Here is a 16,533-nt window from a genome sequence, read left to right on the forward strand (position 1 = left end):
CAGCGACATGAGAGCCAACAGAAAAAGAAATCCAGTAAGTGTAGAAAATGATATGTAGCCACATGAGGGTTGGTGTGCATGGCATCCCAATAAGAGGACTTAGCTCAAGCTAGAATCCCAAGTTGAAATGCTATACTTTGTTTTGTCCATTCTCTTCGGTCTTAAATGTAAAAGGTACACCTCTTCCTGTGCTTGTCCTGCAACGGGAAATGCTCAAGCTCACTCCGTTAAAAAAAAAAAGGATGAATAGCATAAGCTGAAATATTGCATACATCCCACACATATCCAACCCTTCCATACAACGTTCCACAACAATACATAACATTCTCAAATATGACTGCACTGAGGGCAAAGCAAGTGGACGTAAACACAATTCAAGTTTGTAACCGGTCAGCATTCCTAGATGTTCAAGGGGGCACGAGGCACAAAAAGCATCTTGTTAAATTAAAACTCTACAGTTTTTGAAATACCTACATTCAGCTGATGCACACACCAACAAATTTACCCCTTCGGGTGATGGTTGTGAGTTTTGCCGAATTACAAAACGTATTCCACTCTTTCAATAACATGTTAAAAACAAAAAGAAGATACTTTCCAAAAACATTGAACACTCAGAAAATACAATTATCTAAAATGGAAATGTTTGTCTGGGTTCAGAGTACTGAGAAAGTAAGCGGCACAAATGTACTATCTATTGCTAAATGGTTATTCGGAAAATAAATGTAATTGAACAGAGGGACCAAACAAATATTTTGAGTCCAAGTCAATATCAAAGTCCAAAGAATGGCTTGATATACAACGTTGGCTCATATGAGATGAACCTTGGCTCGAGACAGGAGTTCTGTGAGAAGCCGAATGGCCTCGAGTTTTCGCTGAGCCAGCAGCAGTCGCCGTTCTTCTTCGAGCACACGTTGTGCCAACCTCTGTTGTCGCTTCGCCTCACGCCGCGCCGCCTCGCGTGCACGTCTCCGGGCTTCACGGGCATACCGTCGCTCTGCTCGCTCGTGTTCTTTTTCTTCAAGCTGGATTCTGCAGCGCACGGCCACCCTGGGTTACACAACTACACAACCACGAACGTGTGCTTCGGTTTGCATAAAGCTGCCTTTTAAATTGGTTTGTTGCCCCATGAAGTCAATATCAAGGTCTCCACACCATGCTCGAGTTATGCAGCTCTATGCACTATGATCCACAGAACCTGTCACACTAAGTGTAAGTGTAAAGACTAAATACATTCTTCAGAACTCAAAATTGAGCAAATCAGGGGACCAGTTAAAAAAAAGAAGTCCATTTTGCCTTTTTTCAGACCAAGTTGAGGCTTGTGGAGGAGGCAAGCTTTCAAGATGCTTCACCTCAACCATTTTGTGAATCCTCGGATGAATTTGCAATTAGTCAATGGCTGTGACAGCAATACAATTTTTTTATGACAGACCCGAGGCATGAAGAAGCTCCACATAATCGAACGAACAGTTTCAAACAGAGCATCTCACTGTGATGAGAGCATTTAAATTGCATAAGGTGTGGCAATAAATGTGAATTGTCGCTCCCCAGCTCGATGACAAACGACGCCATTTGCATTTTTGCAGTCTTCATCCCGACCCCATTTTGAATCCTGTGCAAACACTGGCAACTTGCTCGCACCTATAAAACTTTTTAAAAATCCACTGAAATGTTGGACTTGTGTGGACTAAGGCAAACGGCAAAGACGCCTTCCACTTCATGTTTTTTTTTTTTTTCTGACAAATAGCGAAACTTTCTTGCACTCACCAATAAGTGGTGAAATGATCGGTATCAATAAGTAATGAAAACAGCTCCTCATTAAAACCAAACGTACAATCATATCGACATAATAAGATCCAATGTCTGTCAGTTTTGCATCTGCGAATCCACTGGCCACACAAAGTTGAATACGGTACCATATTAGTCGCCGAGGACCTGATCAGTGCAGGGTCTATTTTTTAATTTATTTATTTTGATAAATAGCTCGGCAGATTTCAGTGTAATTGTGTAAAATGTGGTAAACACATCAATCTTAGTACACACGAGCAAAGTACCCGCCCATGGGCGGATACAGTTATCTGTTGAATGGCGTTGGTCCCATCTCGATCGGATGAAATTGAGAAATTGACGTTATCCGGTGACCTTGACCTTGACCCCCTAATGTCTGTTCCCAAGGATGACATATGCCAAGTTTCATCTCATTCTATTCAACGGATTGGCCATCTATAAAAAAAAAACAAACATGAAAAATTGACGTTTTAGTCAATTTATGATGTCATAACTGGAAAACCGGAAGTCGAAAGTGAATATCGTCAATCAACTTTGTCATTTAATTTTGATTATCTGTCGAATGGAGTTGGTCCCGTCTCGATCGGATGACATTGACCCGATGACCTTGACCCCGTGACCTTTGACCTTGAACTTGACCCCCCAATGTCCGTTCTCATGTCCCAAGGATCACTCATGCCAAGTTTCATCTCATTCTATCGAACGGTTCGGCCGCCTATAAAGAACGAACAAACATATTCTATCTTTTTAGTATAGGACTGCTGCTTAGAGTGAACGCTGCTCTAAGAGAGCTCAGCGTTGTTGCTCTTCTTCTTCATCTTCTTCTTCTTCTTCTTCTTGTGAAGAGAAAACCTTTTGGACTCGGCTCTTTTACACAGTATACAGGATCCGGATCTCCTTAAATACTAAACACCTGTACACATTCTCGAATTGAGAGTGCCTATCACGAACTTTTAAATATATTCGGACAGTTGCTTTTAAGTTTCGAAAAGTTCACGTTACTATTTAAAGATTATTCCATTTAATGTATTGTAATTTCGTAAATACACTATTTTCTCGCCATGAACGAAGATCGTCCATGACGGACGTGACGTGACAGCACGTGACGAAATATCGGAAGTTGTTGTTGTTGTTTTTACTGTTTGTTTGTTTTTAATTCTTCTTCCTCTTCTTGTTTTCTTCTGGTGAAGACAAAACTTTTAGGACACGGCTCTTGGACCCATTTGTCCTTGTTTTAAGATAGGGAGCCACTGCACCAGCTCCCCCTGATGGCCAGCAGCAGCACCCATCGGGAGCGGGCGGTCCATGTCAACCTGACTCTCACGTGATATTCTTAAAATGCTCAACTTCACAGCTGTATTTTTTCATTTGGCTTTCACTGTCATGATGCCAAGACATCCTTGAACACGAGAAGGGCACTCAGTAGAGAGCATACCTCCACCTGGCTGATTCGTTTATGTTTTGTATCCCACTGATAGGCTGGATCTGGATTTGGACCTGAACAAAAATTTAATCGGCTTGTTCTCATCACCTAACCCCAACTGAGCCAGCAGCAGTCGCCAAGCTCACAAAATACTTTGTACCAACACAGGGGTAAAACACAACCTCCATCCACCTTCGGTGGTGGAGGTAACAACTGCATGATATAGTGACTTAAACTGTCAAATGCCCGTGAGAATAATTTTTTTTTTCATTAAATTAAAAAAAATAATAATAATAAAAAACAGCGAAACAAAAAAACAATTCTCATGGCCACAAAAAAAGCATTTTTTATATGCAGTGGCCTGCAAAATAATGGCACATTTAGATGAATTACGAATTATGTATAAACTATTTTTCCAAATGAACTTTTTTTATTCATAACTGAAGAGATCAAACTGAACACTGTTATAGTTGAAGGAGGTTACATGTCAGGAATACCTGTAAAAAACATGTACAAATCAAAATTCACTGGTTCTAACAGTATTCAGCCCCTTCGGTCAGTACTTGGTGGAAGGACCTTTATCAGCAATGACTGCTACGAGTCTTTGGGTAGGGTCTCTACCAGCTTTTCACCGTGAGATGGTGAAATCTTTGCCCATTCTTCACGTTAAAACTGCTTTAGTTCTGCCAAGTTTGATGGGGATCGTCAATGGACTGCAATCTTCAAGTCTCGCCATAAATGTTCAATTGGATTCAAGTCAGGACTTTGGAGTGGCTGAATAAGAAGAAAATAAATGTTCTTGAGTGGCCCAGTCAGAGTGGCTTTGGCTTTGTGCTTCAGATCATTGTCCTGTTGAAATGTGAATCTCCTACCCAGTTTCAGATTCATGGCTGACTCAAGAAGGTTTGCATCAAGGATTCTCCTGTACTTTGTACCATCCATCATGACAAACTTGTCAGTCCCTGCTGATGAAAAGCAGACCCATAACATGATGCTGCCACCGCCATGCTTGACAGACAGGAGGGATGGTGTTGGCTGGGTGATGTGAAGTGGTGTTCGGCTTGCTTGTTCGCAAACTTCACACGAGCTTTTAGACGCATCTTTTTTCATCAATTACTTCTTTCTTGCCACGTGTCCATAGAGGTCAGCTTTGTGAAGGGAACGGATATTGTTGATTGATGTACACTGACCCCCATCTTGGACATAGAGCCTTGAAAATGTTTCAGTCATTGTTAGATTTACAGTGACATCCCGAACCAGTTTCCTGCTTGCCCGGCTGCTGAGTTTGGATGGGCGACCTGATCTGGGTCCAGTGAGTGGTACGATACGTCTTCCACCGTACTCAAAGGGATGATCGACTTTCAAATCTTCTTATAACCCTCTCCTGAACGGTGCTTCTCCACCACTTCACGTTTGACTTCTTTGGAAAGCTCCTAGGTCTTCATGTTTGCCTTGTTGGTTGACCAAGTGATTTGCATCTTAAAACTCCTTAGATAAATGGGGATTTTAATTTTTAAGTTAAACCACTGATTACATACAGGTGATTATATACCGAAGCAACATAGAGGTGTACGTTTGCCTCTCTAATTGACCTTATAAAGGTTAGGATTAGAAGCTCCAACTGCAGAGTGATGTGCCAGTACAATGCAGTACTTGAATTGAGGGCTTTGGTTCATTCGATCAGTTCATCAATCATCAAATTGAGTTCACAGCATAAAACTTGGTGGACAAGTTGGGTGGTAACAAGGACGAAACCCATTACACTTATTTTGTAACCTTTCAAACAAATAATTTGCTCCTGAAATGATTTCAGGTGAATTGGGCAAAGGGTTTGAATACTTATGCAACCAAGAATAATCAGATTTTTTTTTTTCTGTTAATCCAACTTGTTCACATTTTATCTGCATTTTTTACCTTTATCACTTTGGAGTAGTTTGTGAAGACTCAATATATCAAGTCTGATTTGAAAGCATTATGGAATAAGCTCAGGAGGCCTCAACGTGAAAACTTTGGAGGGAGGTGAATACTTTTGCAGGCCATTGTGCATTGCCTTATATTTAGTCCACACCCTCACTATTGTTTTAAAAACACAAGCAGCTATGACACAATGATACATTGAAATAAAGATACAATGACAACATGACATGACCGTGGCACAGTGAAACTCGAGTGATGTCAATACAATAAACAGCCAGGTTTTAACATTGTACTCATGGCATGATTGAACATTGGCAACATTGTAACTCATGGCATGCACATCCTCCACAACATGCGCAGAGATGGGTACACCTGAGCGCTGCCTTGACACATTTACAGTTCTTTTGGCAACACTCATTACCATCCACATTTCAGAAGTTTCTGGCATGACTTTCCAGCCACAGGTAGGGTTGTCCACAAGGGCCTCCAACTGTCCTAGGTTGAAACCAATCCCCACTCACTAGGGTTTGGTAGCATCAGGAAAGCAACTAATGCCTAACCCCAACAATGTCCGGCTTGGTAGGCTTCCTTTGTATGTTGAACAAGGGCAGTGTGTGTGTGCGTGTGCGTGTGCGTGTGTGTGTGTGTGTGTTATTGATTGGTCTGGACTTCTTGGTGAACACCTCCTTCCATGCTGTGTTGACTTGTTCCTCTGTGCTTGTATGATCAAACATGAGCACGACATAGCGTTCAATTAGGGCCCTCATCTCATTATCAACACCCCAAGTGTATTTGATAGGTAAAAGAACACCGAGATGATTTCATAGCAGTCAGACCCATGTCTCCCAAGCAGTATACTTTCCCTTGCCGTGAAATGCAGAGGTTGTGTCATATCTAGTTAAGTTCGAGAACATAAGAAGGGCCCCACTTCTTTCGTCACCCAGATGTAATGCAAAGAAGTGGGCTGGAATATACCGGAAGTTGCCAGTACCGAAGGCAAACCACAATTCTGTGGCAGCTAGTTCTGAGAACAAGCTGACAGCAAGCACCAGTAAGTCTGTGTCTACAGCATGCAGCATGATTTTGTCTGGACCTTGCCTAGCAGCATCTGCAGCATGAAGTGAAAGGCATGTGTCAGCTTCCTCATGGTTGCAATGGGCAAGGGACGATATATTCTCATGGGGTCGATTGCATGGCACACACTCTCCAACTGTTGCCACAACCTCCATTTCTCCTGTAAAAGGCCTCAACAACATGCTCAGCATGTTGAGGAGGCCTTTTACCAAATGTGTTGTCATTTGGTGTTGTTCAAATTAGATTGGCAATGCATTTTTGGTGGACGGAATGCATGCATTTGAATTTTCAGGATATAGGTTTCAAGGGTTGTTCCAAAGTGCTCATTTGCGGTCTACCAGCATCGAGTTGTACACGGATATCAAATGCCGAGAGCAGTGCAATGCCAAAATGCTACATTTATGATGCAATAAATGCTCTAATACTCCTGATTTGCACAGGAAAATGCAACAAAAAGTTGTAAAACAGCTCAATGGTCTTATCTTTATATTGTAGAACTGGCAAGAACTGTTTTCGTGTTACTGTATATAATGTTTGAATGGGTCTTGTGCACACAATTACCTCTCCTGCTCCTTCTTTTCCTCATCTTCCCTCTCCTTTCTCTCTTCCTCTTCAATCTTCACCCGTTCTGCATCCTCTTTTTCCCTGTCCTCCTGTTGTAGTTTGTGTCTCTCGGCTTCCCGTTGCCTCACACTGTTTGCACTCAAATGCCTTGTTGTATCAAACCAAACCTGCAAGACATGAATAAACAGGATCAGTGCTCTCCATAAAAGATGGTGGCGAGCAACTTATGTCCACCTACTCAATAAAATTCCACCAGATGTTTTTGCAGAGTGAAAAAACAACAACAAAAAAAATTCAACATATTACATGGAATGAGTAGGGGGTGATGGAAACATTGTGAGAACGTTGTTAGAATAGCTTGGTCGTTGTGCTCGAGTCGGTGAGATTTGCACCTGCATTAGGGGCCTGTCAGCGAGGTTGTATGTAATGTTTGTACTGTCAGGGCAGTGATTGTAAACTTTAAAGCAGAAGAGGTAAGGTTGTATCATGTAAAACATTCAATACAGGCAAAGCCATATGGAAGACTTGTGGGCACCAAGGCACATGCAAAGCGGCCCGCGCATTAAATAGACAACATCAGAAATGTTTGGCCCAGAGAAATGCAACCCAGGATGGTGTAGTAAGCGGTGGAGCCCTGGATGGGGGCGGGACGGCCTGAAAGACTGCGCCACCCCTTAACAGCGGGTGGCCAATGGTGGGACGAGAGGGCGGTCTTTGGGGCTTAAAAGCTGTGTCTGCAAATGCACGCGCCAATTGGTTTGAGAACAAGAAATAATCGCCTACAATCTCTCTCTGCTTGATTGCTCATGGGAGAAAGAACACCAACGGTCATGGACGGATTATCAATCGGTCAGACGGAGCTCATCATAATCTCCCAGTCTCCACCCTTGGCGGAGGGGCAGGGAAAATATATATTGTTATGGTTCGACGAAACCGGCACTCCCCCAAACCAATGGCATACAACATATAGCGGTTCCCGAGGCAGTTATTTCATTAGGATTCGTTTCAGATAACCCTTCCATTATGTCGAGTGGGTTTATGGGACAACTAGCAGAGCCTACCCATCGCTTTGCTGAAGCACCAATTAGTTCAGTTTGTCAAAAAATTTGGGTGAGAAGGAGAAGGAAAGGAAGACAAATTTACCCGTGCATAGAGTGCTTTAACCCCTAGTTCCCGTCCTCACGTCCTGCTCCACCTCCTTTGCCCCCCAATCATCCTGATGTCCCTTCCCGATAGTAATGTCACACACACAATGACAGGCTTTGACAGGCCCCTCCGGTTTTTGTTGTTGTTGTTGTTGTTGTTGTTGTTGTTGGGGGAGGAGTGGGGTTGGTGGAGAAATGAAGGAAAACATTTGTCCATGCGAAAAGAGCTTTAACAGCATTGACCAGTTAAAAAAGAAAATTTTAATACCCTCTGCACCACCAGGTGGTGGAAAATGGTACAAATTTGCAGAGAATTTAAAAACACACACACACAATCCTGCTTCAGGCCACAGCCACGTAGCCGATGTTAACTCCCACACAAAGTTGTATTTGCACCCCAAGTTTGGAACTTAAAAGATTGGGGGGGGGAGGAGAAAGAGACAGAGAGAATGACAGAAAGAGAGACACACACAGAGACAGATAGAGAAATGTCCAAGTGGTCTAAAGCAATCAATGGTCAAGGGTCAAATCTGTCTGTAGGGTGGAATGGGTCTGAATGGTGTTAAGGTCTGAAGGGTCTAAAGGTTCTCGGTATCAAAAGGGTATAAAGGGTCTTAAGGGTAAAGGGATCTAAAGGTGTCGAAAGTGTTTAAATGGTCTTAAAGGTAAAAGGGATCTAAAAAGGTCAAATGGGTCCTTTGAGTCCTCAGGGTCCTTGGGGGTTGTTTGGCTTTTTTGGGTCCTCTGGGTCTTTTGTCTTAAAGGGTATTCGATGGTCGAAGGGGTCTCAGCAGTCTCAAGGGTCGAAAAGTACATTCCAATTGTACGTAACTAAAGACGTACATGTGTGAAGTCACTGAAGTCAGGGTACAACTGATGTTCAAAGAGTACATAATTAATAGACGTAGTAGTTATACGGCTTCTTGGATGGACTGACTTTTTCGTTTTTCCTTCAAAACATGGATATTCATTTGTAATTGTGCGGGAAGAGAAACATGAATAAGTAACATTGCAGCCAAAGGAAATTGGAAATTGTAATACCCTCTGCCACCACCACGAGGTGACACCACAAGGTACACATTTGCATGGACAATTTATGCCCCCAAACCTACGCCCCACACCGTCACGTAAGGCTGCCGCCACGTAGTCCATTTGTATTTTAGCCCTTGTTGTAGATCCGGATCCGCCACATATAGCTGATTTGTATTAGCCCCCACACAAAGTTGTATTTGTACCCCGAGTTTGGAGTTTGTAACTTAAAAGATGTGGCTGTGCATAAGCAACAAAGAAATTTGCCACAGAGCCAGTGGTGTTTAAAAACACTAACTAAACACTAACACTAAAAGGGCACTTGGAAGAGCGCTTACCTCCGCCATGTAATGCCTGATTCACGAGAACATATCTGGCCCAATAAATTTTTGAAATATCATGCTATACATGGTTTTTGGCCCGATCACTCAATGGTGAAAATCACTTTAAAAAAAATTATATAATTCTCGTATCCAGATTCATATCCGGATCTTCACCAAAATCTAATCAGTTCATCCTTGTCACACACACCCAACCTGTCAAGAAAATTTCATCCGGATCCGTCCACAACTTTTTGAGATATCCTGCACACAAACAAACAAACAGTCAGAGACTGGTACTTCCGAAATCGTCAACTTGAACTCTGACCTTGTCTAATAAAAGCTGTCTCGAGAGAAGGAAGCGACGCAAACCAGAATTTTCTACGATGATTCTGTACCAAACCATCAAAAATCGAATGTTTGACCTTACTGTGACCTTGACCTTTGACCAATTTTGACCAAAATCTAATCAGCACGAGCCATCACCCTTCTGAATCACGTGGTGTAATTTGATATTGGTAGCTTCTTCCGTTCGAGTTATCGTGCCTCCAAAGAAACAAACACACACACAAACAAACACACAAACAGATGACGGAAGTCATCAATATACTTACGAAATGTTTAGATTTCGAAAGTAACAAGCAGTCATAGACGAGTCCTTACGAAATCGTCAACTTGACCTCTGACCTTGTCTAATAAAAGCTGTCTCTAGAGAAGGTAGCGACGCAAACCAGAAGTTTCTACGATGATTCTGTACCAAACCATCAAAAATCGAATGCTTGACCTCACTGTGACCTTTGACCGATTTTGACCAAAATCTAATCAGCTCGAGCCATCACCCTCCTGAATCACGTGGTGCAATTTGATATTGGTAGCTTCTTCCGTTGTCGAGTTATCGTGCCTACAAACAAACACACAAACAGATGATGGATGTATCTGTTTTTCTGATGTATCAAATACTTATTTCATGCAATAAAATGCAAATTAATTATTTAAAAATCATACAATGTGATTTTCAGGATTTTTGTTTTAGATTCCGTCTTTCACAGTTGAAGTGTACCTATGATAAAAATTACAGACCTCTCCGTGCTTTGTAAGTGGGAAAACCTGCAAAATCGGCAGTGTATCAAATACTTGTTCTCCCCACTGTACTTACGAAATCTTTAGATTTCGTAAGTAACAAAGACAGACATAAAGGGGTGAAAGCATAACCACCTTCACCTTTGGCGGCTGAGGTAAAAATGATGTGATATTTACCAGTAGGGACAATCCAGCACTGCCTGGTTGGGTGAGCTTTTCCTGGTGCTGGTTTAAGCCATGAAAGGGCAACAAATGTAATGTTGCAGCGTTATAAAATGTATGCCTAAATTGAAACTCACACAGCACGTAGAATCTTCGAATAGTTATTTCCGTAATGTGCATGAATAGCGCCTTTATAGTCCCCAGGGCAGATGGGGCCGAAGAGCCACATATCAGATCTTCCAAGCCGACCTGGGGCCAGCTATTGGGCCATGTCAGATCATACGAGCTGGCCCTATTCCAGCCATTTGCGGATGCCCCCACAACTCCACCCATTCTGCTGCCCACTCAGATATGCACTCAGTTGGTCTTTCCGGATTTTGCCAGGAGCAAAGCTCCGCACTCAACATGGGGAAATCACTAGAGCCAGCTATGTGTTATTATGTAATCAAATGTGTTGGGTTGGGTAGCCAGTACCCCCTCTCAACTCGTTGGGATAATTGCAACATCAGTGCGCAATGACGCGTACCATGACTGCAGTCATCACGTAGGGCATGCGTTATATTTTTTTCTGCCATGGCTTCCTTGCATGTGTGAATAACACCAGCATTCTGGAACCTTCGCTGAAACCATGGTTTTAGAAGCACACACCAAATTCCCCGTTCTTGTTTAAAGCCTCACCAAGTCCTTGTTTTGCCCTTCGTCTGTATGGATGTCTACCCTGTGCTGTAATTTGTTTTCCTGGTCTCCGTTCATTCCCCTCTACCTGAATACGACCAGTATATGGACCAGGACACAACACAACACCACAGAGCCCCCCTGTAATAATTGCCCCATCCCCTGGCTTTGTGCCATGCACATTTTTGGAAATGTGGGGTTCATCCCAGATGCATGGGGGTAAAAGTGATTTCCCCATGTTGAGTGTGGAGTTTTGCTCCTGGCAAAATCCAGAAAGACCAACTGAGTGCATATTTGAGTGGGCAGCAGAATGGGTGAAGTTGTGGGGGCATCCCCCAATGGCTGGCACAGGGCCAGCTCATATGATCTGACATGGCCCAATAGCTGGCCCCAGGCCAGCTTGGAAGATCTGATATATATGGCTCTTCGGCCCCATCTGCCCTGGGGACTATAAAGCTGTGCCTGATGTGCTGGTTCACTCTCTCTCTGTCCTGCTCATATATCTCTCTGTATCCCCCCCCCATCCCCCTCACTCACAGAGTTGTCGCTCTCACTTTCTTCCCTGGTTCTGGACGCTTTGGCATGCGGTTCCGACAGCTCGTGGACCCTCGGTTGGGGAGTGCAGTGTCGGGGCCGGTCCGGAGAGCAGTATCAAGCTGGGGAGGGTGACGGTACCACGTACCGGTAGGGTGAGGCCACCCTTCCCCTCCCAGTTGTCTCACCGTGTGAGAGTCTGATGGGTATCCTTGTCATGTTATCCGTTTGGTAAGGAAAAGGTTAATTTAAGTCTGTGACTTGCGCAAACCATTTTATTTTTGTAAATTCACACCTTGATTGCCTTTTATTGCATGTCCCCCTTTTCCTGCCCCTGCCCCCCCTTTCACACCTTGGTTGCCCTTTGACACCATGAAAGCCCTCGAGTTCCCTTCCCTCCTTCCCTGTACCCCACATTGCTTATTGCAAAAAAAATTATTGTTGAATTATATTTCCAATCTGCCCGTAGTTATCATTTCTTCCATTTGTCCAGCAATGTCCCTTCATAGATTAGCCAGGAGATTATAAATTTCCCAACAGATTGGCTCTCACATCAGTTCGGCGTTGTGATCGTGGCAAACTCGGCCGCCTTAATCAAGATCCAATAAAGATAAAAGTAGCACAACCACTGAGGGTGTGATTCCCCGATACGGAGACTGTGTGTATCCCACGGTATTCAGATGGAGGACAATGGGTCACGTGGTTAAATTGTTGGCGTTCGCAGTCAATTAGCGACCCACCATGACACGGACTTATTCATGTACAACGGCCTCAATTCCTGGTGAGTCCAGGGAGAACTAGGGTTACCACCACCCTCGTAATGTCCCCACGAACCCAGGCCCACAACAGTACAAACAAAATTATTTACAAGATTAACATTTTTAATGCACAACATATGCTAGAACCCCTACATAGTATATTCCTGAGTGCGAGTGTGAGTGAGAGCGAGAGTGAGAGAGGAAATTGTAGGAAATCGACTTTGCATCCACAGGTATTTCTTGTATTTCGACACATTTCCATGAGTCCGATTTGCATCCAGGAACACAACAATTCTGGTTGTTAAGCACTTTCAAATTGCCACTCTATGTTTAAAAGACTATTTGAATTGTAGCACTTGTGAAAGCACATTAAAAGTGCCCCATTAATGGAAGTGAGTCACTGATAACACACTCAGTACATGCGCAAAAGGCTTCATTAACATTCATGTCATTTTGAAAGTCCCGTGTTGATTTGACTCCGGTCTGATAAATGGAAGATGTCCTTCAAATTATTTATTTTTTATATATATATATATATATATATATATATATATATATATATATATATATATATATATATATATATATATATATTTTTTGGATACAATGTCGAGGCTCGTATGAGAGCGAACACACAGAACGTCCAACAAGGGGAGCAGGAGACAAAAGGGATGGGAGAGGAAAGGACAAAACAGTGGGGAATAGACATATGAGATCTGTGGAAGGGAGAGGTATACACAGGGACTTTCAGGTCCTTACACGACAGGGCTTTCAGGAAGGAAAGCAGGGAATTTGAAGGAGATGGGTTTGGGGTGGATTAATGGGGGTAGAAAAGATCGTGGTTTTTCATGGGGGAAGATAAGAGATGGTAGTCAACAGCTGTTTTGAAGACCTGGAGGGAAGAGTGGGATTGAAGAGAGTGTGGGAGTTTGTTCTAAAGGTGGGAAAAAGAGGAATGAAAGAGTGAAGGTGAACAGTGATTTTTGATTTTGGTAGTTTTACCAGAAGGGGGGCTGCTGGTGTACCTTGAGCGCCCTGCAGAAATACGGGGGTGGGGCATATCGCAGACAGAGTGGGGGGGGGCGAAGCCGGAGAGGAGACGGTAGAAGACAGAAAGACCATCAACCTGCTTGTAGTGGACAGTGAGAGACCCAAAGACTCAGTTCCAACACAGGAGATACCAAGGATCCCAAGGATCCTACAGCGTGAAGCCGAGAAAGGTGAGAGGCGGGAGCACCAGCCTCGAGAGGAAAGTAGTACTTTATCAGGCTGCAGACAAAAGCTTTGTATGTGGTCAGGAGCTCAGGTGTGCCAAGGAAAGACTTTGCACGACATAGGATGCCCAGTCAGCGACTGGCTTTGGAGGCCAGCTTGGAAATGTGACTTTCCCAGGAAAGATCATGGCAGATAGTGAAACCCAGAAGCTTGAATGAAAGGACGTCAAGAGGATTGTTGAGAAAGTAGATGGGGGGATTTTCTTGACGGTCCTTTTGGAGAGACATAATGAGAGTGTGACATTTGTCAGGATTGAAAAACATGTTCCACGTGTTGAACCAGCTTGTGATTTAATCCAGATATGCAGAGAGTGAAGAGGCTGCTGCTTGCCGATCTGAGGGATGACAGATGGTACGGTAGAGGGTGGAATCAGCAGCAAAGAGACAAAGATGATTTTCCAGAGTCAGAGAGATCATTGATGAGATCGGCCCACGTGTGCACAAATCATGGAAAATCCCACAGTCCCACCTTACCACCATGGAGTGACAGTCGAATGAACCCTCCACCTCTTTCTTTAGTCACCCAATGGAACAGGTCCACTCTTGAACTTCACGGCCTTACCATCAGCCATGATCTTTCCTGCGCCAACCACAGAGTAAAGCTGGCCTCCACATCCAGCCACAGACTGGGCATCCTACATTGACACAAATCTTTCCTTTGAAAATCAGAGCTACTCACAGTCTATCAGGCCTTTGTAATGCAATGGAATATAGTGCTGCTCTCCACTATGGGCTGGCACCCCAGCAGCACTTCTGTCTCTCCTGGATTCTGTGGAATCTAAAGCTCTCAACATTATTCAAATCGCGGGGGGCCGAAGCACAAGGTCTGTTGCCTTCACATCGCAGACCACCTCTTCAACATTGCTCCTTCTGCTTTCGATACTCCAACCCTCTTTAGCAACTCCATGATGCATGCACTCTCCCAGTAACCCCTTCTCGTTAAACTTCCAAAATACAGGCTGGCTGCACACAAACTCCTTTGTCCCTCTCCCGTCTATAGAACCGCCTTCCAGAGGCTGTTCTTTCCCACTCTTAGCTTCAGGCCTTCAAGCAGACACCTCAGCTTCTCTCTTTCTTCCTTCTTTTTTGTTCCAGTGTCACCCTTGTTTCTTATTCCAAATTGTTGCCCTGCTACCCCCTGTAAATTCAACTTTACTCTTCCATGAGCATCGCTCTTGCAGGACAAAAAAAAAAAAAAACCACAAGCCATTGAAAAAAATGGGATCAATCAGCATTGCATTCACATCCCACCTTAATGCTAGCTTGGAGCATTGGGCCACCCGCTGCTGCACGCAGCAGAAGTTTGCGGCCGCGGAGAGCAGTCATCGCACGTTCAAACCCAGCATACACCTCGTACTGCACAAACACGACAAAGCACAGGCGTCCGCCGACTCCAAATGTGCTGAATGCACGGCCTGACAGACGACGCTCAATTTCTTCACGACGGGGGTCTAGGCATGGAGCATCCAATGCACGAATCTTCCCGTATGCTGAAAAGGCCTGTAGTATGAGCTCCTCGTTTGGAAGTTCTGTTGTGCAGCAAGGGAAGTCACATTACCTCTGAATAAAGTTCCCAGCCCATTTACCCAAACCAACGCCAAAGCTTACCAGATTCTCCTTTTGTGGCAAACCAGCGACAAGGAAGACCCTCAATTTTCAGTGTGTCTGGTCTCTCCCCAGGCTCATTTTCATTCGTAAATGGTGATTCTCTAAAAAATGTCTCCCAGTCATGGCGAGATGGAGCATCCACCTTTGGGCCAGCTGCTGCAGCTCGAACACGCAACGCCTCTGGAAGACCACTCAATTTGAGTACGCGGCTATCAAGGCGTGCAGCAATAGGTGCAGCTTCAGAACGACTCCCAGCCTCAGCCTCAAAACGAATGGATGTGAGTGAGGTGCGAGTTACACGAAGCACTGGTAGCGCTGATGGCAATGCCATTGCCTTGAGGCGCTCCATTACCTGGTGGACGAAAATGATTAGAGTTGATGAAATGAATGTCAAAAACAGCTGGTCACCCCCATCTCAGATCATATCCAATTCAAAACCATGATCATTTCTACCATTGTTAACCCTCCTACCCCCCCACCCCACCAAACAATCCCTCCTCATTCTAAATGTCCAGTTTTCCTTCCTGAGAGTTTCCCATCCATCTTGTTCACCTCATGTGGTCTCCCGCCACTATTCCTCCCCACACCCATTTTGTTTGTCCAAATCTGCCTCTACCGTGGCCTTCAGCTCTGTTGTTGGTACCCCCCCCCCCCTATTAATTTTGTCCTATTGCATCCTGATCTGTTGTGTACTAGTACTCGCTCTTCCATGAGTCTTGACTATGCATGCAAAAAAAAAAGAAGAAACAATGTCCTGGTTTTGGCTAAAATGTCAGGGAAAAAAAAAATCTTAACCTCCAGGTCCTAATCTAAAGCTGTGGCTCCTAACCTACTGTAGATGACTCACCTCCCAATTGGAAATGGTCTGCCCAGGCTCAGTTACTGCAGGCAATGACACTTTAATGATCACCTTCCCAACTGGCCTCAGAAAGAGACCAAGTTGGGAGCACAATGGCTCGATTTCTGCATCTTGTTCCTCAGCCTCCAACATTCCCACTGTCGGCTTTTAAACCTGCAAACAAAGGTTCCATAAACAGTGAAATAAAAATAAAAATAACCAAGAAATGTTCAAACAAGCATCAGATTAACCTGATATCACCAACTCCAGTGGAATGACCAACATGAGGAAATAAAATTGGCAATCACTGTGTCACAATAACGCACGCTTTTGCGAATTGGAGTCCA

At 44.0% G+C, this 16,533-nt stretch overlaps 1 protein-coding gene across 5 annotated transcripts in view; it reads right to left on the minus strand.

The window, feature by feature from the left end:
- Window positions 1-16,533, minus strand: part of LOC147024557 (uncharacterized) — a 33,514-nt gene that overhangs the window by 2,935 nt on the left and 14,046 nt on the right. For all 5 annotated transcript variants that reach the window (XM_085884583.1, XM_085884587.1, XM_085884586.1 and 2 more), the window contains 5 exons: window positions 16,196-16,360; window positions 15,349-15,700; window positions 14,992-15,269; window positions 6,761-6,930; window positions 822-1,029 (listed from right to left, as the gene is read on the minus strand). In XM_085884583.1, the coding sequence (XP_085740709.1) occupies window positions 822-1,029; window positions 6,761-6,930; window positions 14,992-15,269; window positions 15,349-15,700; window positions 16,196-16,339 (1,152 nt within the window). In that variant the 5' untranslated portion in view covers window positions 16,340-16,360. The remainder of the gene's footprint in view (window positions 1-821; window positions 1,030-6,760; window positions 6,931-14,991; window positions 15,270-15,348; window positions 15,701-16,195; window positions 16,361-16,533) is intronic.

This window comes from Eptatretus burgeri, chromosome 6 (assembly GCF_056783735.1).
Source record: "Eptatretus burgeri isolate ZD-2024b chromosome 6, Ebu_testis_v1, whole genome shotgun sequence".
Classification (NCBI taxonomy): Eukaryota; Metazoa; Chordata; class Myxini; order Myxiniformes; family Myxinidae; genus Eptatretus; species Eptatretus burgeri.